The sequence below is a fragment of the Telopea speciosissima genome, chromosome 2, assembly GCF_018873765.1.
Source record: "Telopea speciosissima isolate NSW1024214 ecotype Mountain lineage chromosome 2, Tspe_v1, whole genome shotgun sequence".
NCBI lineage: Eukaryota > Viridiplantae > Streptophyta > Magnoliopsida > Proteales > Proteaceae > Telopea > Telopea speciosissima.
This window is the reverse complement of record NC_057917.1, coordinates 48,568,571-48,595,056: the sequence shown is the minus strand read 5'-3', so window position 1 is coordinate 48,595,056 and position 26,486 is coordinate 48,568,571. Positions and strand designations below refer to the sequence as shown.

The window sequence follows — 26,486 nt, the reverse complement described above, 5'->3', positions numbered from 1 at the left end:
TGATAAAGTTCCTCTCTTCAGACAGAAGGGTATTCTTCTGCACGGTGCTGGTTTTATAGATGTTCATATAGTCATTGATACCGGGCAGAAGTAAATGTTATCTCTGCTGAATTTGTTTGAGCACAGAACCTTCCACAAAAACGGCTCTTCAAGAAGATTCATGTGCAAGATTTTGAACCTATAACTCAAGAAGAAGCCAGTGCAGTAGCTCGAGTACATCTGCAGTTTGAGCCATTACAGTACCATGTGTGTTGCTGAGTCACCTAATTGGCACATTGTGACATTCTTCTAGGGCGACCTCAGCAATGATAGGCTGGTATTCTTTACAATAGGTGCACGGAATACCATCAAGATAAAACAAGGAGACCGTAAATACTTGATTTCGCCACACACATTATCAGACACGCCTCGTCGGGAACAGTTTCTTCCTCCAGTTATGAGTCACTCTTTCCTCCCCACTCGTGGAGTTACAGTTCAACCGTCTTCCCTGAGATACGTGCCACACCAGCTTCAAGATAATTACAAGGGTAGCTTGGGTTCGCAACTTAACTTGAGGGAGTCGAGTTATTTTAAGAACGGGAGAGTTGATGCAGTTAGGCGTAGGGTTTATTAGGGATGATTGTGTAAATTGTTTTTTTATTTGTCTTTATCTTGTTAGATTCGTTAATAGCAAGTATAAGATAGAGTTTTAGTTGCATTCAAATTTACCTTCAGTTTTTTAGTCCAAGTGAGTCCAAAGTAGATTCAAAGTCTATTTCAGAGTTCACATACGATTAGGGGTTAGTTTGTTATTTATATGCAACCATGTAGTCCCAGCGTTGGATAGTATTGATGATTGAAAGATGTTGAGTTTAGTTTACCTCTTACGGCTGTGGAGCTGTGCTTGTTCTCTCTTCTCTCGTTTCCTGTACTCGGTTCTGTTCTTTGTTCCTCTTCTCAGGTGTGATCCATCTTCTCCTCTGTTCTTCTTCTTTATTCTTGCTGTTATTCAACTGTGCTTTCTTATACCATATCTTCCTTTTGCTTCATTATCATTGTTTCCTCCTTTCCTTTACTGTTAGCGATACTGCTGGACTGGGAAAAAAGTCCTTCGACTTCTTCATCCCTGCTCAGTTGGGTCTGAGATTTGGGTCGAAGGAAGCCCATCTCTAGACGATTCAAACCCTAGAAGACCAGATCTAAAAGAGTCCTCTGGTGTGAGAACCAAACTGAAACTGGGGCCTGCTTTTCCTCTTCTGCCAGTCACTTTCAGAGATTTGTTTCTGTCAGTCGCAGATCGTAGGTAATACTAGGGCTTGCATTTAGTAGGGTTTTGGAGTAGTATCCTTCTGCTGAAATCTCATTTGGATTGGACTTGTATTGAGTGAGTTCCCTGAGCTGAAACGAAACTTGTTCTTCCACTGGTTTGCTGGTTCGGAGGTTGAAGACAACCTTCACCCCACCCCACGATTCTAATATCTTTTATTTCTAACTTTGCTTTCCAAAACTTACCCTCTTCTATTCTAATTCTGTTTTGTCCTTAGTTTTATATTGGCTCCAAGATTGTCCTCTTACAATAAATCCTATTTCCTTTCATATCCCAACACGCGTTTTAACTACCAACTTACCCCTTTTAAGTTCCCTTTTATTTACAGCCTTGCCAACCTATTGTAGATTTCAATTCATTTATAATTCTGCCATTACTCTTATAATCTTCACAATATTTACTGTTTTGCCACCAAGCTCATGATTTGAGTCTTCTAATACTTGTGTGGGTCCATTAGCAAACCCAACAAGGTTTCTGAACCCCGGGATCGCATCAGTAACCCAACAAGGCAACAAGTAGGACAGAAAATTATTGAATTGAAAATTGGCATTTGAGTTGTTGTGGTGTGGCATGGGCCTGCTGGTCGCAGTTCCCTTCTCTCTCTTCCCTCTCTCCTCTTTCTTCCCTGCATTCCAGAACCTCCTATCACAGGAGTGTTCTTCATCCCATCTTCCCTGTTTGTCCTACCCTTTTCTTCCTTCCCTGCCCTGCCCTAATCTCTTACATCTTGACTCTTTTCTTCCTCAGATTTTGGGTGGAGGTTCTTTTGTCCTAGGCAGCCCTAACTTTTAAAACCTTGGCCATTGAAATCCTCCCTGTTGTTAGCTATTCTCCCGAAACCCATCCAAGGCCTGCAACTACCGCAATATTCAACTCAGGAGCTTGTCTTTGGACTGATGCATGTTCGATGAGGTTTAAGTGGTGTGGATTCAATAGGGGTAGGGGTTACAAACCCGTTCATGATCTTCCCTGAAATGGATGACCTTGATTTAGGAGCTAGATTGAGCGATTGACTACAAATGAAGATTTATGAAAAAAATAAATACTTGTTATAGAACAAAACTAGAAAAGTTGCAGGGACATGAACACAAGAGTTCAAACTTCAAAACTGATTCATGTTTAGGAGTACAACTAATGTAGAACACAAGAGTTCAAACTTCAAAACTGATTCATGTTTAGGAGTACAACTAATGTAGTCCTAGATAGGTAGGAGACCTACTAGGAGCCGCTGGTTCGAATGGACAGCACTAGGTTTTAGGTTAATTCTAGGGTTTAGGATGGGAATTTGAGAATGGGTCTTATATGGCTTTAACGTGTAGGTCTAGGAGGTCATTATGGGATAAAAATAATTGGATTTGGTTAAGTTTAAAATTCTTCAATTCTGGACAGAATTGAGTTGCAGGTTTTGAGTTTAATGGAGTGGAGGAATGGCGGGGATATAGTGGGGATTATGGACTGGGTTCAAGGTCAAATGTAGGGAGAGGTGTGGGGGTTGTGTACTGGAAGTATAGTTCGAAATTGATGGCCAGATCTGTAGTTATGAGGGAGTCCTAGTTAAGGTAGGAGTTGCAGGTTTAATGGAGGTTAGGGTCTGATGGATGGAGGGAAGGATATATGCAGGAAACTAAAATTACTTACTGGTTTGATCTCCTTCAGAGGCAGCAGCAGCAGCAGCAGCAGCTTGAAGAAGCTTGAATGAAGAAGAAGAAGAACCTCCCAGTACTGGACAGACGCAAGGAGTCATGAGAGTCCACCCACCCTAGCACCTTGAGATCCACAAGGCAACACGCACACAAGGGAGCAATAGTAGCAACAAAGGCAACAAGCATAAAGCTGAGTTTTTATTAATCCAAATTCGTATGTAATGCTGGCCTCCCTTACAAACTTATATAGAAGACTCAAAAATAGACTTAGACACTAAAAAGGAATGGCCTAACCCTATCCCTAACCTATTAGGTAACTTAAACTGACTAGGAAACTAGAATACTAAAGGAAATAGGCTCAAAACATGGCTGGACTTATAGAGTCCTAATACAGCCCAACTTACATCACATGACCACTTAAGTTGTCACATGACCACTTAACCAAGTCACATGATCACTTAAATTGAACCAATTGGATGCAACCAATTTGAACCGGTTCAATTAATAAACATAAAAATAAACTAAGTATTGGGCTAATCCCGTATGCAACCTATATACCCATATTTTAGGCCTATAAAAGTGGTCTATTACATTAGAAACCCATGGGATCAAAGGCCCAACATGTATATAACCCAACCCTAGGCCTATTTCTAAAGAAATAAGCCAATTTCTATGATGAACCTGCATCAACAACTCGTTACATAGAGTTGATATGGATTTAGGAACACATCCATAATAGTATTATAAGAACAAACATCGACCAACTTGTGAAATTTATCACTCATTTGTATCTAGAAAAGACAAGGAACAGATAGGATAGAATTCATAAAATAAGATAGATGCTAAGTCACACACAGTATGGCACATCTCGATTTCAACAGTGGTCGAAATGAAACACTAGGCGACCCAAGAAGAATAAATTGTTTCGACCAAAATTTTGGTTCGAAATGCCAAAATGACTTAAATGTTACGGTCGTTTCAAACAGATGACGCAAACACATGTATATAATACCATATTTCAATCAAAATTGATTTCGACTGCAAGGGGGGTTTCAACCGATGTTGTGGAATAGTAATTAGTATAACACATCTACATCGATCTTTCGCTGGATTTGAATCAAGATTTTGTGCAAGATTCAAATTTGAAGGTAAACCCTTCTTCCTTGAAATTATTTTTTGCAAAAAAAAATAAAGTATATATATAAACTTTGACCTTCAATTTTTTATACGTTGGGCCATGGTACAAGATCTCGCTGAGATCTCGAAATTATCTCAGTTTTGCCAGGACTCGAGACGAGACCACAGGCGACACAAAACAAGAGCAATATCTCGATTGAGATCTCATGACTTATCTCAGTCTCGGTTCCACCCTCTGTGTGCAAGATTTCAACCCCAAACTCGAAATCTCACTCTTTCTCGTCTCTCTCGGTCTGCTGTGAAGGGAAAACACAAAGAAGAAGGTTGTTTGGTGCTTTTTTTTGGCTAATCTCACCTCCAACTGAAGATTAAAGCTTGTGGATTCAACATTGAATCCTCAACATCAAGAGAGGGAGTTACATTGCATCTCAAGAACACTTTTAGGTAAAAATTACTTCTTGAAAACAATTTTTTTCATAGAAACATGATCAATACTTGTTTGTTGACTATGCAGTTATTATATGTGATACAATGTGGATTGACGGAGGCAGAATTATTTTTCTGTTTTTAAATTATTTATTTATTTTTCTGTAAAATAAAAATATTTTCCTGCAAAAAACAATTGAAAAAAAAATATGTTTTATACTAATTGTGGAACTATATTTAATATATGTTGGACAACGTTGGCCGATCTACGGCCTCACGGTGTCTTTTTTTCACTTAGTAAATTATTTATTTTAATTTCTGAAATTTAAAATATATTTTAAAAAATTACAGAAAAATCTAAAAAATAGTAAAAAATATATGTTATTCTATTTTGTTTTGAAAAATATTTAAAATTAATGCAAGCATTGCTAATGCATTTTAATATGGAAAGTAGTGATTCTTGTTTCATACATTATAATTTTGTATTACTTATGGTATGATTATTTATGAAAAAAAAATTATCGAAATTATTTTTAATTAAGAAAACATACAAGAGGTAAGGGGAAAATAGGTAATAGCTATATGATTAATTTAGGACTTTGAAATGATGTTGAATAGCTAATAATGCATGCATTTGTTGATGTAACAGTGTGCCAAGGTTTAAAACTGCTGCACAATGGCTGAAGATGGAGATATAGCATGGCTGCATAGAGAGCCAATGTCAAATGACAAGAAAAAGTCAAGATGTAACTACTGTAGAAAAATTCTAAATTCTGGAGGGGCTACCAAATTAAAGCAGCATTTGGCTGGTGGGTACAAGGATGTAACCAAATGCACACAAGTTTCTTATGAGGTGCAACAAAGCATGTCTAAACACTTGAAGAGAGGAAGATTAAAGAAGGAAGAATAGCAAAGGGCAGAGGAAAAGTTTCATGAGGTAGTCTTAGAGAAGCACCCACAGCCACAAGATGATGAGTACAAGGCCAGGCGGGAGGATTTTGAGGCACAGGCAGAGTGGAGACAGCAAGGAAGAATAGCAAAGGGCAGAGGAAAAGTTTCATGAGGTAGTCTTAGAGAAGCACCCACAGCCACAAGATGATGAGTACAAGGCCAGGCGGGAGGATTTTGAGGCACAGGCAGAGTGGAGACAGCACCAGAAAGTCTTGGCTGAGAGCCGGATGACAGCTGAGATGGAAAGGGTTAGGGCTACAGAGATGTGCCGAGAGCAGGTGGCTCTGATTCTAGACCAGCTGGATCAGATGTAGTACCCGAAGGGGAGAGGAGGAAGAAGCAGAGACAGAGAGATTTGCTCTTCAGGAGAACCCAGAGTGTGAGGGGAGATGCACCCCCATCCCCACCCCCACCCTTTGACCTGATGATCCCATTGAGATTCTTTCACAGGACCCCTTATATACAATCAACAGGACACCGAGTTCTTCTATCATAGCATCCTAGCTAATGCTGCTCAAGGGACATATTACCAGGCTATGATTGACACTGTTGGGAGGGCTAGCCCAGGAGTGAAGGGGCCCACTCCATGGGAATTGATGAATGTGTATTTGCCCAAGCAAAAGCAAGAGCTTGAAGAATACATCAACTCATTTAAGCGAAAATGAGAGAACTATGGAGTCACTATTATGTGTAATGGTTGGACTAGACCCACTAGACAGTCCATCATCAACTTCATGGTCTAGTGCGATGGCAAGACCTTCTTCTTAAAGTTAGTGGATGCATCCAATGAGAGAAATGATGCAATGTACATATAGAAGTTGTTGAAAGAAATTGTGGAAGTAGGGCCACAAAACGTCGTCCAAGTAGTGATAGACAACGGGAGTAATTTTAAGAAGGCATAAGAGATAATGATGAATAGAAAAAGCAAGAGGATGCATCTTTTCTGGACTCCATGTGCAACACATTGCATTGACCTCATGCTTAAAGACGTGGGTAAGAAATCCTTGGTAGCGGGAGTGGTCAAGCGAGCAAGACAGGTGACCACATTTGTGTTAACCATGGATATTCTTTACAATTATTGAGGGAGAAATGCAAAGGAGATTTGGTGAGGCCTGGAATTACTCGATTTGCCACCAACTGTGATGCATTGCAAAACTTTCAGGATAAGATGGTTGGCCTGAGATCATCTATGTTTGCTAGCGAGAAGTGGTTTGGTTGGAGAGAGTCGAGTTCACCAGGGGGTAGGGCAGCATAGACTACCATCTCTAGTAACCAATTTTGGCATATTGGATCCAGTGGTAAGGATCCTGAAGATGGTAGACACAAAGAAGAAGCCGACCTTGCCACATGTGTATGTTGCCATGTATCTAATGAAAGAAAGAGTGAGAGTAGCAATACCTAGAGGTGGCAAGGGATATATCAAAATCATTGAGGACTGATGGGAGAAGTACTTGTCCCATCCATACATAAAGCTGGTGAGTTTTATACTTTTATATGTTTAGTCCAAGGCATTTTATTTACATTTGATTTACAATTTTAAATATTCATAAACACTGACAAATTATGTATGAAATTTTCAGCATACTATCTCAATCCAAGGTATCAGTACAAGTATAACCTTGGACCGGATGATGCACTGATAGAAGCAGTGGAGTTAATGGTGGCAAAGTTGGTCCCTAAAGCATCTGAGCAGTCAAAATGCAACAATGAAGTGAGAGTTGGTACTTGGTACTTATAATAATAATTATTATATTGTGTACTAGTTTAAGGCATGTTTTAAATGAGCATAGATAAAGGTCTTTAGGTATGTAGTTGGTAGTTTCATCCGTGTAGCCGCAGTGAATAGTAGGCAAACCGTAGACCCTGGTAGGTCCACTGCATTATTTGTCATCTTGTCTCCATTTGAATCATGTACCTATACACAATCCTAATGTGCTAAAATTTTAATGGAGGCGAATGGTAGGTCCTTTATGGGAAAGATGCACCTCACTTAAGAAGGGTAGCAATTAAGGTGTTCTCTTAAACTTGTTCCGCCTCCGGATGCGAGCGCAACTGGAGTACATTCTCACTCATCCACAACAAGAGGCGGAACCGACTGGGTTACAAATGATTGGACCAGTTGTTGTTTATGCATTACAGTATGAGATTGAAGATGCAGCACATACGCCAAGCCATGGAGGGTAAAAACGTGCCAATCGAGCTTGCCAATGTTTTCCAGATGGACTCACATGATGAGGAGGATCCCTTATACTAGTGGGTGAGGGATCGAAGTAAGCCAGTTATCGATCAGGCTGGGGTAGTCCCAACCCGAAAATAGCTACTCAGATACGTACTGATGTGGACGAGTATATGTCGTCTCGCGAGGGCCGTGCACATTTATCGATACCTCGACCTTTCAAGTCTCAGGCTGGTGGGGTTGATGAGGAGAACCCTGAGTTGTCAAGTTCGGGTGATGATGATGGTGGTGATGATGATGGTGGCAATGATGATCGTGGTGATGGTGATCATGGTGATGGTAATCGTGGTGATGGTAATCATGGTGATGGTGATGATACTGATGATGATGATGGGGATGATGGGGGTATGCGCGAGAGGTATCACTACCACGAGTCGAAGCTGGAGCTGGAGCCAGAGCTTGAGCTAGTATGCTTCAAATGATAGACTCAGTACACTCATGCCACACAGAATGAGGACCATAGTGGACTTACCTATAGGAGAGGCTCACATAGCCGATTCACTCCATCAGTTGGGGAGCAGCAAGATAGCATGGATGACACGATTAGGAGCTTGACTGACAGTATTGGTGGCATGAGTATGAAGAGTGGTATTCATCATGGGGAGAAGTGGTATGCACCATCATCCATATATGGCATGGGGAGCACCGATTCCAAGTATAGTCACTATATTGGGTATGGTCAGTTTGGAGCCTTTGTGCAAGCCGATTTTCATCCCCTCTGCCTATGAGTATGAGGGTCAGTTAGGTTTTCCGAAAAGCATCTTTGGGGTCTCGGACCCCCAACCATAGATGTCGGTGCCAGTTCGGGTTCCACGGGCACCATCTAGTAACAATGGCTCTAGATCGAGTTCCCTGCATTTCGGAGCTATATACCCTAGATTAGGGTTCCTCCAATGCGTTGATGATTCGGTTTATAGGGCTGTTGTGGACAACTTTGAACATTACTTCTAGCATAATATGTCATGACCAGCCTTTGTGATTCAATTAGAGCAAATTTGATTCAACGACAACAACAACAACATAGTCGTTTTGATGATCCGTCCCGACACTCATTTCAGTACTAGGCTACTCTCAAATGGTAGGACTTGTTACACACTTACACTTGTATTTGTTTAATCTATGTCGCTTTCCAAGTTTCTAACAATTATTAACAAACCATAGAACCATCACCATGTATGATTATGAAATATGAATATGATGCATAATGCTTAAATGGTTTATGGTCTGATGTTTTTTAATTCTTAATGCTTATTTAAGTTGTTTTACACCTCTACTTTAATTATATGTATTCTAAATATTATATGGAATAGCCTAGGGTAGACCTCACGTACGCCATAGACTACCAACCTAGGGTCCGAAGTCAAATTACAATTTTATGTTTGAATTTGTAAAAACTAATGTTTCCATTATGTTTAGAAGGCCTAAGATAGGGAGGATGTCAAGTTTTAGGACCTATCTTGGCCATATGGCCATCGAAAACCAACATCGAGTCAAGACGGGAAAAAATACACCATCTCGCCAAGATCTCAATAGAACTTGGTTTCGTGGCCTTGCGAAAACAAGGACGAAACCGAGTTCTAATACCTTGCATTGGTCACCATTAGCCGATCTACAACTCCACAAAGTCGGATTTTATTTTCTATTAAAATAATTATTTTTTTTTACTTTCTCAACTCAACTCAGTCTTATCCCAACTAAATGGGGTCGGCTACATGGATCCTTTCCCTCCAATCAGCTCTATTCAAAGCCGCACTTGTTACAAGGCCTAAGCCATGCATGTCTTTCCTCACACTTCTCCTAGAGTCATTTTAGGCCTACCCCTGGCTCTTTTAGCTCTTCAATCTGAATCAAATCACCCTCCTCCATTCTAGAGCATTAAAGACTTCCATTGTACATGTCAATGCCACCTCAAACAACTTTCTTGCAGCTTATCTTGCATCGGAGCTACTCCTAAATTAGCCCTAATTTGTTCACTCCTTGTTTTATCCTTTCTAGTTTTACCACTCATCCATCTCAACATCGCCATCCAGCTTTCAGATTTTAAAATTATATTTTAAAAAATCGAAAAAATAATAAAATAAGGAAAATGTTCTGAATTGGTTTATGGAAATATTGTTGATGGGTTTTTTAGTGATTATTATGGTGTTAGTGGGCGAGTCTTGGCACAATGATTAAGTTACGCTATTGCAACCTATTGGTTGCGGGTTCAAAACTTGGAAACAGCCTCTCCTGCGAAGTAAGGGGGTAAGGCTGCGTACATTTGCCCCTCCCAGACCCTGCAGTAGCAGGAGCCTCGTGCACTGGAACGCTCTTTTTATTAGTGATTATTATTGTGTTGTTCCTTAATTAATTTAGTTAATTGGCTAATTATTATTTTTAGTGGGCGAGCCTTGGCGCAACGGTTAAGTTGCGCTATTGCAACCTGTTGGTTGCTGGTTCGAAACTTGGTAACAGCCTCTCCTACAAAGCAGGGGGTAAGGCTACGTACATTTGCCCTCCCAGACCCTGCAGTACAGGGAGCCTCGTGCACTGGGATGCTCTTTTTTTTAGCTAATTATTATTTTTTTTAAATATATATAAAATAGTTTTAATTGTTTTGGTTCCTTAATTAATTCACGATGACACTTTTTGACAACGCATTGTAGATTCCTAACGTTCTAAGGTTTCACAGTTTGTTAATTGTGTAATGCTTTCCAATGTTATGGTTGTTCATTCCTACTGCATTTTCCAATTGTTTTTATTGAATGTTGTATGTTATAGGACTAAATTATATGCAGAATTAACTATATAAGGGAAAGGATACAGCAATCTATGGCATACACTGGCAATCTAGGTCCCAAGCCAAACCACCACTTTGGGGGTTTTTTTTCTCCAATCTAATGATTCAAACTGGTGTAAACATGCTTACATAGGTGCTACAAGACGTTTCTCGGAAAAATTCCGTCATTGGGCCATCAAAATGGCCATTACACTTTTACTTGCGTAATGGATTATATTTCAACCATTTCGACGGTTCATTCTGGTTTCGACCTTTAGGAACCTTGCAGATGGGCACACAAGATTTGACAAGGAAAAGGTAGAATAGAATTCATAAAATTAGCTAGATGCTAAATCACAGACATAGACACACCCTAAGAAAGATTCCATCAAATACATTAGCTGCTTACCTCTTCCGACTGACGTTGACCATCTTTAGGAAACTTATTTCTGTCATTTACGAAAAACAAGTCTATCTGCCCAGAGAAGTCCCAAATGCGTACCTGTCATTAGCAGAAATATACTATCATTTGTGTCAAAAAAAAACCAACTGCTACACGAAACAAGTTTAAGTTAATCATTTGGAACCTACCAGCTCTGATTCAACACTGAAAATCTTGCAGGCTCTTTTGTAGAGTTCAACTGCATTGTCCTGTAGGATACGCCTTAAATTTTTAAGATATAAACATACAGAACCATGTAAAGAAACAAGTTTAGCACTGTAGTCTTATGATTTTAAAGCATGGAAACATCAAGAATTAAATGTCACCAGAATTGAATATATATATAAGCTACGTTAATGGAATGGAGAAAAATGGGAAGGACAATAACAGCACTAGGAAGCAATAATATTAATCCCCCACAACTGAATGGTTGGAAGAAATATATCATATATGTAGGGCTTGAGTTGGCTTCACGGTCCATTGGGAGAAGCTCATCACGCAACCCTAAATATCCGCCAGATACCTGTTTAGTTGGACTCAGATATTGCGGACATCTTCCAAACTATCCTCGACTCATTTGATAAGTTTTATCCCAAAAGCAATACACTATATGGCACAATCAACAGATCATTTCAGTCGAGATTTGGATGGTTAGGGAAAAGGTTCAAACCTTTTTTTTTTTTTTTGATGGGTAAAAAGGCTCAGACCATGGAACTAAACCGCAGTCGAAACTGCAAGTTTCAACCGAGAAGACGAGATGGTCATCAATTTTAAAAGTCCCATGTTTCGACCCAACTCGACCAGTTTCGGCATGTTTCAACCAAATTTCGACCATATTTCGCTAGTTTCAACCTAAACACCTATATAAGTGTCATTTATCCCCATTGAAACGTGAGAAAACTTGGCTGGAAACCAAGACAGGCACTTATTTATGCCTAATATCATTTAAAATATTATTCATAAATAAGTAAATACCCCCTAGTTGAATCCAATAAAAATAGTTCAAAAATCAAATTCCAAAAAGATAAAAAAAGCCAACTACCAATTCAAGAACCAAAACTAGATTTTCGGCTGATGCAAATCAAAGCATGAAGAACAAGACAAAAACAGATTTCAAAAACAAAGTTACTGTTCACATAAACAGTACACAAGGTACTGTTCACGTGAACAGTGTTGTGGGTCCCAGCTTAGATCATGTGTGCCTCTATTCTAGAAGCCTTGGACAGCAAGACACTATAGGATCGATGGAACAGCTTCAAGAAGAGTGAAGACCAAGTTAGCTTCCTTTTTTGACAAGGATCTAGTTTCTATTTTGAGAATATTATTAGAAGATCATTGGTGGGGACCACATGAGAATCCAAGCTTTTACAAAAAGAGGATCAGCTGCTAGAAGACTTGAAGATCCAATTTTATTTTATTACTATTCTTTTAGTAGTACTTAGTTACTAAATCTATTAGTTTCTATTTAAGTTATTATTGCATGTGGCTGAACTATAAAGCCTAGTAGTTTCTAATTTTAGTTACCTTCTATTTTAGTTAGGTTTTAGTATTTTCTATTTGTCCTACACTCCAACTTTTTATTTTCAGTTAGTTTCTATTTTTGTTGTAAGCTTGCCTAAGCTGTTAATAGGCCCCCTATTGTAAGGAAGGAACAGTATTAATGAATGAAGTTTTGAGGCATTCTTACCCTCGATTATGGGAGTAAAACCCCTGTTCAACAGCTGGGATAGCTGTGGGTGAGAGACCTAGGGCTGGCTGAGATAGCCCACCCCCTACCCCCTTCTTCTTCTATCTTCTTCTCCTATCATCTATTGATTCCCTGCTGTAATAGTTGTTTGAATCAACAAGGGCTGTTTCTATACCTGAGAAGGACCAGAACTCGATCCAGACTACTGTTGGAGTTGTTGCTGCTGCTGCTGAGACACTCCAACCTGCTACTGTGCTACAATCTTGAAGACCTAATCAGCCACTAACCATCTCTGTGAATTGTTGCTGCTGCCTCCCATCAACAAAGGGTTGCATCGTATTGATCCTGGCTGCAATCGATCTCCCACTGGTTTCCCTGGTTCGAGGTCGACTTTTGTATTATTTCGGTGACAGGTGAAATTTTCAACTTTCTAATGTTGGGGTTTTTCTCAAATCTAAAAATTCCATAAGGCTTAATATGATAAAAAGTTGCTAAAAACCAAAAGTGCGGTAAAATATTCATTTGTTTTGATATCTAAAAAAATATTTTCATCCAGAGCAATTTTGACAACATTCACACATACCAAATTAGGTTTGACCAGAACATAACTCCTTAAATATAAATCAGATTTAAGCAATCTTGGATTTGTTGGAAAGCCAAGATTTTTGGAATTTTATTTTTTTACTATTTTTATTGGATTCAAATAGGGGGGTATTTGCTTATTTATGAATAATATCTTTAGTAAATGAAATAACAAATATAAAACCATTTACTTAAATGATAGTTGGCATAAATAAATGTCTGTCAAGGTTTCCAGCCAATGTCCAAGAATAATAAGCACTATCAAACTTGGGTCAAAAACCACCAGTACCATTTTGACTTTTTGGAGTGTTTTTGTTTTTTTTATTTTGGTGACAATAGTTCACGCATTGTGTTAGAATGTCAAAAAAGACCAAAAAACCAGATCAAAAAAAAGCATTTTTGGGCCTTGAAACCACCAACTCGAGTTGGCTGGGAAAAAGTCACAGGTTTCGACCAGTTTCGATCATATCTCGATTTCTGGCTGGTCGAAACCTGAGTTTTAGAACCTTGGCTCAGAAATTGTTGGCCATAAAATTTAGTTTAGCTTCCATATTTGACAAATGGCCAACTCGCATGGTCCCCTAGCCATCCACTGTTTTGACAACAGAAACTACATCAGAAGAAATCCAAACGATGATGTGTATACGGTGGAGATCATCCATGAAATTTGACACACAAACAACACAAGGGGTGCTTTATCTGTCTAACAGTGAGATCAACTAGTACCAACCATAAAGCACTGTCTCATGGGATGCAGCAACCTAAGAGCATCAAATATGCAAAAAAATAACTTACGAAACTACGGTCACAGTTGGAGTTTTGCAAGGTATATGGAACCACAAAGATTGGGCAGGTCCAGGTGGGTTTGGCCAGGTTGAGCTGAAGGATCACGTACCATCAGCAGAGTCTGAAATCACCTAACAGAACAAACTACGCAAGGAGGAGCCTATTCACCTGCTCATGCCCAAGGCAATCAGGGGGTTTGTATAGCCACCAAAAAGAATGAAAATTTTCAATTTTAATTTAATTTTGCCAGCAGAGCCTGGCCAGCCAGTGCAAAAAAATTATGGATTTATAAAAAAAATAAGAATACGAAGCACAAAAGCTGTGCACCAATCCTTCCATTGCAATGAAAAAGATAGAGAATCGAACACAACGGCAGATTTGAGAACAGGATAGAACTAGAGGCACAAACACATGACATCACAACTACATTTAAAACTCCACTACATAAGAGGATACGGCAGCTCAAAAATTTAGAACCTCTAGTCTCTCCACTCTCAGTTATCCATCAGCCAAGGGATATGCTGATCACTGCATGCACTGGAACGAGATTTTCCTTCAAGACCATGTGCCCTAGCATGTCAGATCACAAAATAGCATTTCGATGGATATATCTATTTTTCCATTCATCCAACTAACCAGCTACTTTCAAGTCTCACCTACCAGTAAGTGCTGAATGTCCAGCCACGGATCAAGAGCCAATGGCAGCTTAAGATCCACTGATACAGAATCAGCCTCACCAAGGGGACCTGATCAGACCAACACGGTGTTACCTTCAAAGTCCTTAATCAACCCTCCTGTACCTGCTCCTGGTCCAGGAGTTGAGTTTCAACATTCCCATTGGAATGGTGTCCACTCAGGCTGAACAAGAATGTCAAAGGGAGACTATCACTGTAATCCCCATTCCTAACAATGGATTCAAAAGGCGTATATTGGAAACATTCAAGGGTGACTGCAAATCTTGATGCTCAGAGTATAATGGTTTGAACAATCTACCAAAGATACAGCGACCACCTTTGAATATTCTATTGTTTCTCTATCATTACCTCCACAAGAGTTTCTCCTATTGCACATAGAAGTGAACTCTCAAAAACACATCTCCCTGCCATGCAATATCCATAAGGTAAACCAATTTACTACAAACTATCCAACAACAAAAACAGCCTTATCCCAACTAAATGGGGTCGGCTACATGGATCTTCGCCCTCCAAATTGTTCTATTCGATGCCATACTTGATAAAAGGCCCAAGCTAAGCATGTCTTTCCTCACCACTTCTCCTATGCTTAATTTAGGCCCGCCTCTGGCTCTTTTAGCTCCCTCAATTTGGATTAAATCACGTCTCCGAACTCTGCCGACGGCATCCATTGAACATGGCCACGCCAACCCAATCGACTTTCTCGTAGCTTATCCTGAATCGGATCTACTCACAAGTCAGCTCTAATATGGTCATTCCTCAATTTACCCTTCAAGGTTTTGTCACACATTCATCTTAACATCCTCGTCTCCGCAACACTTGGTTTATCTATATGACACTTCTTAACAGCCCAACTTTCCGCACCATACATCATAACCGGTCGTATGACTGTCCTATAAAATTTTCCTTTAAGCCTTAAAGGGATATGTCAATCACACAACACTCCAGACACACCTCTCCACTTCAACCATCCTGTTTTAATTCTATGTGCAACGTCATCCTCTACGTCACCTTCTTTATTTATGATCAGACCCAGGTACCTAAAATAACTACTTTGTGGAATCTCCTTCTCATTGATTTTCAGTGCCTCATTATCCATCCTAGTGTGACTAAAGTTACACGCCATATACTCTATCTTTGTTCTACTTATCTTGAAACCTTTTGACTCCAAGGTTGATCTCCATAATTCCAAATTGGCGTTAATCCCTGCTTTTGTCTCATCCACGAGAACAATATCATCAGCAAAAAGCATTACACCAAAGAACCTCATCTTGAATGTCTCTCATTAAATCATCCATAATGAACGCGAACAAATATGGGCTTAAGGCCGATCCTTGATGTAACCCAATTAGGATTGGGAACTCGCTACCTTGCCCGCCCACAGTTCTTACACTAGTCACATTGCCATCATACATATCTTCTCTTCTCTAGAATATGCAGGATTAACTCTCTAGGGACTTTATCATACACCTTTTCTAGGTCAATAAAGACTATATGAGGTCCTCCTTGGATTCTCTAAATCTTTCCATGAGCCTCCTAAGTAAGTAAATACCTTCTATCGTAGATCTTCCTGGCATAAAACCAACTTGGTTCTTTGAGATAGTAGTTTCTTGTCTTAGGTAGGTTTCAATAACCCACTCCCATAAATTCATAGTATGGCTCATTAGTTTTATGCCTCTATAGTTATTTCAATACTGAATATCACCTTTATTCTTGTAGATTGGGACCACAAAGCTTCTCCTCCATTCATCTTGCATAGTCCTTCTACTCATAATCTTATTATACAACTTGGTTAACCAAGACAGGCCACCCAACCCTAAGCTCTTCCACACTTCTATAGGTACCTCATCTGTGTCGGGTGCTTTGCCCACTTTCATCTTCCTTACAGCTTCTTTTATTTCATTCACCCTGATTTTACATATATATATATATAACAGAACTATCCCAGGGACTTTTCTTAATCTTTTCTTAATCTATCCTAATCTTAAGGTATCCAATTCGAACTAAAAGTCTTTTAAGAACTTCATACCAGAACTGTCCCAGGGACTTTTCTTAATCTTTTCTTAATCTATCCTAATCTTAGGGTATCCAATTCGAACTGAAAGTCTTTAAGAACTTCTTCGAAAGCTTCTAACCAAGCAGCATTTCCGTTTAATTCATGTATTAAATCAGTAAGGAGATTAATGCAATGAATCTGTAGATAACTAATTCTATTGTCTAGAACACGAATATTATGCTTGATATTTTCTATTTGAGTCTCTTGATGCTTAATACACCGTACAAGTAATTGAATACGCTTAAGAATATAAAGTCTCATAAGTGCAATATATTAATATTTTGAGAAATAAGTTTTCTCCGATTCTTTAATTCAGAAAGCGAACGATGATATTCATATAAACATTTAATAATTATAGGAGCTTCAAATAAAGAACAGTTATAATGAAATCGAAAATCTAAGAAAGCTATACTTTTAAGACAATTAACAGTCTCTTCATTAACTAGTGATAAATCTTCCTTCAATTGTCGCACATGATGGTAAATCATAAATTTAGTGCCAAGAAAGACTTACATATGGATATTACAATGAGAATCTGGATGAGGAGAAAAACAAAAACACACCGCTTCAACTACAAGATATTGGTTATATAGGAACTCAAATCCAGGAGATAAGTGATACACCTAAGAGATGATATCAAATATTTCACTTGAGTTCATACACTCTTACTAAAACACTCAAAATTAAAATCACTCTTGCAGAAAGTAAAAGCACACTCTTCTAAACTGCTTGATAGAAAATAAAACACACTTCTTCACTTTTCTTCTTCGTGTCCTTTAAGGAGAGGAGAGTCTCGCTCTCTCTATATATATATATAAAAACTTCACGGACTTCAGAGTCTTTCGAATCCACCGACGCTTGAATAATTGATAGGCTCTAGTGAATGAGGGAGGTTGTCCGCATATGAAAAGTAGAATAAAGGAGATTCCTCTTTAATAAAGTAAAATATACTTTTGACGAGGCATTCCAAAGATTAGAGGATCTAGTTTTCCACTTTATGTCTTTATCAAAAGAATATATACTTTAATCTTTATCGTGCTGAGATAAAGCCGAAGATCCTCTCCCTCTCCAAAAATCGTGAATTTTTGCAGGGACAAAAGGGGTAAACAGCAAATAGTACCTTCATTTTTAGGAATGCAAATGGCCCTTTCTACCCCTTCTCCATCAAAATCCATACAATCCTCTCCCTCTCCAATCTCTTCTCAATCTCCTTCGCCATCTTTCCACCCAATTACGAAAACTCCATTCACTGAAACTTCCACTATCCAAATAATGCTCATTGAAGAATATTACATTCACCACTGACTTTCCCCTTCTAAAATTGCGAACATATATCTTATAGATCGTCCCAGTTCTGATCATGATCTCAAAATCAGAGATTATTATGAAAAAATTCTTATAGATACTGGTTGTGTTAATATCACTCATACATACCATGATCCTTCCAATTTTATAAAAGAATATTCAAAGTTCTCAATATAAATATTCGATCTTTTTTTGATTGGGGAAGTCATTTGACGACTCCTAGATCATTCTTGGATCCTTCTGAACTCCAGTTCAAAACTTATACATATTTTGACTATCTCATAGCTTGGAATCAAGTCCTTTTATATCAAAATGATAATGGAACTCGCAATTGGTGATGCAGACCCTAGCCTCCTTGAATTGAAGAAGCCACCCTAAGCCTAGGGTTTTAGTAGGAGCCTTAGTTTAGTTTATTTCAGTTCTATACTTAATTTTTATTTTGTGTTTTTAATTGAACCGGTTTAAATTGGTTGCATCCAATTGGTTCAATTGGTCTAATTTAAGTGAAGTTGGTGATGCAGACCCTAAGAGGTTCTTATATCCTATTGGCTAGTAGGGAATGTTCTTTTATTTCAAGTAGTTTAAGTTGTTTTAAGTCATTAGGGTCAATTGAGTCTTTTTATACCTTTTAAATTGTTTTAAATCGCTTAATTGTATTTCTCCACGATTTTGGATGGAGATTAGAGTTGTAATAGTTTTAGGAATTAGGCCTTTGGCCTCCTATTTAATAATAGAAAGTGGGAGAGGCTCCCCCACCAATTATGTTTAAAAAAAAAATTGAATTTTGCTGCTGGCCCTGGCTGCTGCTGCTTCTCTCTTCTGAGAATTGTCTTGTGAGTCATATCAAGACCCCTTGTGAGTCATATCAAGGGTGAGGGCTGGTGGATTCTAGCGACTCCTTGCATCTTGTAGATCGGGAGGTCCTTCTTCTTCTTCAATCAAGCTTCCTCAACTTGTTGCTACTGCAGATTTGCAGATCCGGCGAGCTGTTTATTAATTTAGTTATTCCCTTTTTCCCTAACCTTCTACAGCCAACCCTAACACCCCCTTTTTTATTTTATTTGAGTTCCTTAACCCTGAATCACTCACAACCCCATTCCTCCATTAACCTTAATCGATTCCCATAACCCTAGCTTCACTCTAAGATCTGTCCAGCCTTATCCCTCCACTCGATCTCAGTTGCAGCCCAATCTGTCCATCAAAACCCTAAATCCAATTCTGCCCTAAGTTGCAGAATTTCGTAACTCATCCAAACCCTAACTTCTTTATACCAAAATAACCCCCTAGACCTGCCCATTAATACCCTATAAACCCCTTTCCCAAAATCCACCCCTAAACCCTAGATCCTGAAAACACTCCATTTTTACAAGGCCTCTAACCCGAAACCCTAGATTTCCAACTTCATCCAAATCAATCCAAACCTACACCAATAGACTCATAAAAACCTGCACATCATTACCAAATAAAACCCTATCTCGAAACCCTAACCCTAACCCTAATTCTACCCTAATTAGCCCAAGCTGTCCCAATCGGCCAGCCTTGTTTGGTGATCCTATTACACTGGTTCCTAGTGGGACTACTCCTACCTAGGACTACATCAGTTGGTATATACAGTTCCGTCTCCAGAATACACTTTCTTATATACCTCACTGATTTAAATACTAGTTCTTTATATGGGGTACGTCCTACCAATTCGGACTTCTTTCCACTACCCCTCAAAGAATCCATTATAAAGTTCAAAAAATTCAACAATACATTGAGTCCTAGAGATATCAATATACAATTTTTTATATTATATGAAATTCCGTGGATCATGCGCTGGCAATATACTATTCCAGAAGACGATAATCAGTAGGACTATATTCCAACTCTATATAGACAAGTACATATAAAATGGTGGGACAAATTTAACTATGCTCGGCTCATCCCTGCGAAGATCAATCTCAAAAGGGGTATTTATTCAACTTCCTTTTCCTTTGGCCAAAGCTCCAGACTCTAACGATCTCTCAGATATGCTTGTTTCTCTTCAAAAGAAACATCCCCATTGGTCTCTTGAGACTATTCGTCAAAAGATTCTTGTTGCATTACAACCCAAAGAAGAATCCGAAGAAATGGACAAGATGTCCGGATCAAACACTATTGATCTTGCACACAATGATGATTTTCATTCGGCGGGATATGGACAAAATCCAGAATCTTCGGCCTTTTCTCAGCACGATAAAGATTAAAGTATATATTCTTTTGATAAAGAGGAAAACTAGATCATGTGATCTTTGGAATGCCTCGTCAAAACTATACTTTACTTTATTAAAGAGGAATCCCCTTTATTCTACTTTTCAAATGCGGACAACCTCCCTCATTCACTAAAGCCTATCAATTATTCAAGCATCGGTGGATTCGAAAAACTCTAAAGCCCGTGAAGTTTATATATATATATATATATATATATAGACTCTCCTCTCCTTGAAGGACACGGAGAAGAAAAGCGAAGAAGTGTGTTTTATTTTCTATCAAGCAGTTTAGAAGAGTGTGCTTTTACTTTCTGCAAAAGTGATTTTAATTTTAAGTGTCAAGTCAGATATTTGATATCATCTCTGAGGTGTATCACTTATCTCCTGGATTCGAGTTCCTGTATGAACAATATCTTGTAGTTGAAGCGGTGTGTTTCTGTTTTTCTCCTCATCCAGATTCTCATTGTAATATCTATATGTAAGTCTTTCTTGGCACTAAATTTATGACTTACTATCATGTGCGACAATTGAAGGAAGATTTATTACTAGTTAATGAAGAGATTGTTGATTGCCTTAAAAGTATAGCTTTCTTAGATTTTTGTTTTCATTATAACTGTTCTTTATTTGAAGGTCCTATAATTATTTAACGTTTATATGAGTATCATCATTCTCTTTCTGAATTAAAGAATCCGAGAAAACTTATTTCTCAAAATATTAATTTATTGCTCTTATGAGACTTCATATTCTTAAACGTATTCAATTACTTGAACGGTGTATTAAGCATCAAGAGACTCAAATAGAAAATATCAAGCATAATATTCGTGTTCTAGACAATAGAATTAGTTATCTACAAATTCATAGTATTAATCCCCATACTGATTTAATACATGAATTAAACGGAAATGCTGCTCAGTTAGAAGCTTTCGAAGAAGTTCTTAAAGACTTTCAGTTCGAATTGGATACCCTAAGATTAGGATAGATTAAGAAAAGTCCCTGGGACAATTCAGGTATGAAGTTCTTAAAGACTTTCAGTTCGAATTGGATACCTTAAGATTAGGATAGATTAAGAAAAGATAAAAAAAAGTCTCTGGGACAGTTCTGTTATATATATATATATATACAACATTAAGAGTTTTGATAGGTAGTGTAGTCTTCAAAACCCTATTCCCCGAAAATCTATCATTCAGTAGGCTGCGGAAATATCCTGACCATCTCTCGTGAATGTCCTCGTCACTTATTAGTACTCTATAATCTTCATTTTTAATACATCAAAGATGATCAAGATCTCTACTCTTTCTTTCCCTCATTTTAGCTTATCATATAGATAATTTTTTCTCTTCCTTTGAGTTGAGATTGTTATAGATATCTTTATACTTCTTCTCCCTTGAATTCCCCACAATCTTCTTAGCTTCATTTCTGAGGGCGGACCTTGGTGCACTGACCAAGTGGTCGCGGGTTCGAGTCTGGAAACAGCCTATTTGTGAAAGCAGGGGTAAGGCTGCGTACATTAAGACCCTCCCCAGACCACGCAGTGGCGAGAGCCTCGTGCACTACGTACGCCCTTTATGTCCTCCTTAGCTTCATTTCTGGCCAATTTATAATTTTTTAGGTCCTCTACATCCTTAGTCCTTTGCCAAGTCTTAAAACTAGCTTTCTTATCCTAAACGGCCGCTTGCACTTCCTCATCCCACCACCAAATCTCCCTAGGGGACTGACATTTTCCTTCAATTCTCCTAGGATCTCTTTAGCCACCTTCTTGATATAAGTGGTCATCCCATTCCACATCGTGTTAGTGTCTCCCTCAAAGTCTCACTTTCCTTGCTTGATCACTTTATCCGTAAATGAATTCAAGAGTTCTCCTTTTAAGTTCCACCACCTAATCTTAGGGCCAATAAGCTGCCTTGTCTTACGATTCTGCGTATTGAGGCACAAATCCATGACCACCAATCTATGTTGAGTGGTTAAGCTCTCCCCAGGTATAACCTTATAGTCCTTACAAAGCATTCTATCGGACTTTCTAGATAGGAAGAAATCAATTTGGCGTTAATGATGTCCGCTTTTGTAGGTAACTAGGTGCTCCTCTCTCTTTTCAAAGTAAGTGTTTACAATGGATAAATCATAAGCTAAAGCAAAATCTAAATTGAGATCCCTCTTCAATCCTCTCTCTGTACCCATAACCTCCATGAACGCTTTCATATCCTCCCGGTCTCTCTCAACATGTCCATTTACATCACCTCCTATAATAATCATTTCCCCTTGTCTAAAACCTTGCACTAAGCCATCCATGTGATCCCAAAATTGTAGCTTACTACTTTCATCTGATCCTACTTGGGGTGCATAGGCTTATTATATTGACAACCTCTCTTTTTGATGGTATGATCCTGTCTCCAACTCTTTTAACATCCACCACATCATTCATGAGGTTTTAATCCACTATCATGCTCATCACTCCATTTCTATTAATTTGATCCCCAGTATACCAAAGTTTAAAATCGTCCAGCTCCTTAACTTTTCTACCCTTCCATATCGTCCTTTGACTACATGCAATATTAATGTGCTCAAATGGTTCTAGTAAAAGCACAATGGATGAAGAGATGGTCAACAGATTCTTCATCTGCATAGCATAACCTACGAGCAGGAGGGAACATTAACCAACTCTTCCTTTTCCTCTGAAGTCCTTCACTACTATTCGCATTGTTATAATTTACTTCCCAAAGGAAAGCCTAGAGCCCCTAGAGCTGGAGATTTCCAAATGAATTTGCAAGGGAAGAGGGAGTTTTCATGAACATCCTTTTGGGATCTATTAAACTGAATAAGGAACCATAAAACATGAGTCAGGTGAAAATTCAACATTAGAGGTCAGAATCTAAATTTACCTATCAATATAAACCTCAAGGAAAAACTCCATCTCAGATACCCAGCAAATGACCAATAGCCTCAATTCACTCTCTCAGATCCTCCTCAAACCAACGTCCTATCTCAAACTGCAGTCAGACCTAAATATACAGCCACTTATGACTCTAACCCAAACTCTAAAGGCTCCATAACTCACTAACTCCAAATCACTCAATATTTGGTTATTAAATTTCACTTTACTTCATAGTTGTCAAAGAGTCTAGGCAACCCAAGGCATAGGAGTAGGGATGTAAATGAATAGCCGAAATCAGTTTCCGTGTCCGTGTCCATATTCGTTTAGCACTATCCGAATCCGTCCGAAAGCTAAACAGATACGGATACGGATACGGATAGGCTATAGCTATCCGAAAAGCTATATTTACATGTAAACGGATAAAATATCCGATCCGTATCCGTGTCTGTATCCGTTTAGCACTATCCGAATCCGTCCGAAAGCTAATCAGATGCGGATGCCGATATCGCACTATCCGAGCCGAATCCAATCCATTTACATCCCTACATAGGAGAGGGGCTTAAATGCAAGGCGGCCACCAGTCCTCCAAAAGTCTAACTTGATCACCTCTCCTATATCGTACTAATAAAATACCAGGATAGCAATCATCCAGTGCTACCCTCCCCTGCCCCCCACCCACTTCTAATTTGTTGATAGTGTTTGAATGCCTTGACAGTGACAACCAATAATGGCTTCCTTAACTCTTAGGCTTATGAACCAATTTTCTACGTTATGACTCACGAATCACAGTATCATATTACTGTACTTAAACCTGGGTTTAATTTTCCAATGTCTACTTCAAAGTAAGTTAGTAGCTCATTGGAGAGCACCGAAATGTACAAATCCAGAACTCTATTGAGTAAAAAAAAACCCTGGAGTAAGGAAGACAAATATTTCTCTGCAAAATGGATATGCCTCATGTATCAAATAATCGAACATTATAATCCGTAAAGAGCCTTTACACCACAAGCCTACTTCAGAGAGATCATGAAGGGAAATAAAAAGGAAAATGGAATAATAAGGATTGACCTTTTTACTAATTTTCACAGCCAACGAATTTGTTTCCCGTATAACAGAAAGCCTGAGTTGTAAGGGATAAACATCTGCAATATCATCCACTGCAGACAAAGAGGTCCTACCATCCTTCATGGCCGCTTTAGAATCACTGTGCCTACAAGTGCAAGAGAACCAAAATCAATACAAAGGATATACCACTAATTCAGAAAAATAATAATAATAATAATAATAATATATAAAAGATGGGGGAAAAAAAACAAAATAAGTAACAAAAAATTCTTAACTATAAAATCACCAGTAGCATACCATGACTCCAACTCAGATACCTCTTCCTTTCATATTAATACTGCAGTGCATTTGTTTTGACAGTCAAAACAATAAAATTTGGGGGGGGGGGGGGGGGGGGTAGTCCCTGAAAGCATTCGCTGTTTTAATGCATCTCAACACTCAATGGACTGATTAACAGAGAAAAACAAAAAATAATTCCAATACAAACTTCTCGGGACGAGGACATGCAGAAAACAGCATAAGTTGAGAAGACAGTAAGCGACATACTAGAAAACCACATTTCTTCAAGGGAGCACATTTAATAACAAAATAAAGAAACAACAAAAGATTTACACCAATAACTTTACTTAATTTTTTTACCGTAATTTAGTCAAACAAACAGCAGTCCAGGATTTTAAGTTCTCCAACAATAATTTAATCTTTTTATATTTTTCCCCAACTGGCACTGTAAGTGTGATCCCTAGGAAGATGTAACGTAGATTTTGGGGAGGAGAAAAAGAATAAAGGCAGGGAGCATTTACAGCAAATAAATGAAATCAACTACAAATCCTTAAAATATCATAATATGAAAGTGCCAAGAACAGACTCTTCTTCCAATTTTTTCATTATTTCTAATAATTAGGGCTCCCAACTAGATCTTAGACGTCCAATGAAAGAAGATAAGCATTTAAAGCAAACCAATATATAATAAAAGTAATTAAATTAATAAAAATCATCCCAACTTCACCCTCTCACCATTTTAGCGCTTGTAACCACATTTCCCCTGGAACCAACGCATAATCCCGGCCTGAAACTCCCTCCTCGGCATGGTCATTTTGCTCATAATCCTCTTCTCTCCTAAGGTTAAAATCGATATCTGAATAGAATATGCTGTTAATGATCTTCATCGGGCCCCCATAAGAAGTAGATGTCGCTGTGTATGAAATCCCTCTGTCCTCGTCAGCATCTTCAGGAGACGACTCTTGTGCTTCTTTCCACCACCTGAAATCCACTCCATCCATCAGACATAAAATCAATGTTTCTAAGAAACAACAACGAACCTCCTCCATCTTCCAAAGTAAACAACAGAGAACAAAACTAACTGCATCCAACTACTTGATAAACCAAAGCCCATAATTACGAGAAAAAAAAAATCCCTAATTTTTTAGTTCAATGGAACAACTAATTTCAGATTCAGAAATCAAACTCTTATTAAGATCTATCGAGAAGATGAACTTAAAAACAATTGAGAATAGAAGAAGAAAAAGTACCTGTAAGGCACGAAGTAGACCCTTTCATCTTCTGAAGAGGGACGCTGAGCCCCATCGGAGAAGTCGTCAGAAGCGCAGCCGTCCATTTCTAAGGAATTCAGTCTCTGAAATCAAAAATGGTGGAAGAGATTTCCTGATTATACAGAAATGCATACCATTTGAAGCTCAGAACAGAGAGAGAGAGGAACGAAGAGGAAGAGAGAGAAAATGGCGGATTTGCGTCAAAGAAATTGAGATTTTTTTTGTGAAGAGGATTCGTCCAATCGAGGAGGGAAATTTTTATAAAAATTGGGGAGAGGGTTCTCTGAGCAATCGGAGAGGAAAGTACAAACGGAGTGAGTCCATGTTTTAAATTATCGGTATCGGCCTTGCCGATACTTACACATGGTTCGTAAACTCGGATCGGATTGGCCGATATTGGTTGGATCGGATCGGTATTGGTTGAGGCTGATCCCGAGATTAGACCGATATGGCAAGGTTTGACTGGATCGTTCTCTGGATTGGCCAACTCGGTGGATCGGCTGATTCGATCTGATCCTTGACCGATCCGATTGAATATTTTTGGATTTTTTCAAAGTTTTTAAGTTTTTTTTTGTTTTATATTATCTTGATCGGTACTGACCAATACCAACAGATATTAACCGATCCGATCCAGATAATATCAGCTGATCGGATCCTAAGATCACAACACCCAACAACTCTGGCTGATACATGACCTGATCCATAAAAAAATGATCCCAACCAATTTGTATTGATCAAATCCCGATCCAGAAAAGTTTCGGCCA

General features: G+C 38.6%; 1 protein-coding gene across 4 annotated transcripts in view; it reads right to left on the bottom strand.

Moving 5' to 3' along the window:
* LOC122651995 (ubiquitin carboxyl-terminal hydrolase 8-like) overlaps positions 1-25,875 on the bottom strand; it is a 45,896-nt gene extending 20,021 nt beyond the window's left edge. For all 4 annotated transcript variants that reach the window (XM_043845607.1, XM_043845608.1, XM_043845609.1 and 1 more), the window contains exons 1-5: positions 25,702-25,875; positions 25,187-25,432; positions 24,176-24,317; positions 11,049-11,108; positions 10,867-10,959 (exon numbers count right to left, since the gene is read on the bottom strand). In XM_043845607.1, coding sequence (XP_043701542.1) covers positions 10,867-10,959; positions 11,049-11,108; positions 24,176-24,317; positions 25,187-25,432; positions 25,702-25,787 — 627 coding nt within the window. In that variant the 5' untranslated portion in view covers positions 25,788-25,875. The remainder of the gene's footprint in view (positions 1-10,866; positions 10,960-11,048; positions 11,109-24,175; positions 24,318-25,186; positions 25,433-25,701) is intronic.
* Positions 25,876-26,486: the final 611 nt, after the last annotated feature.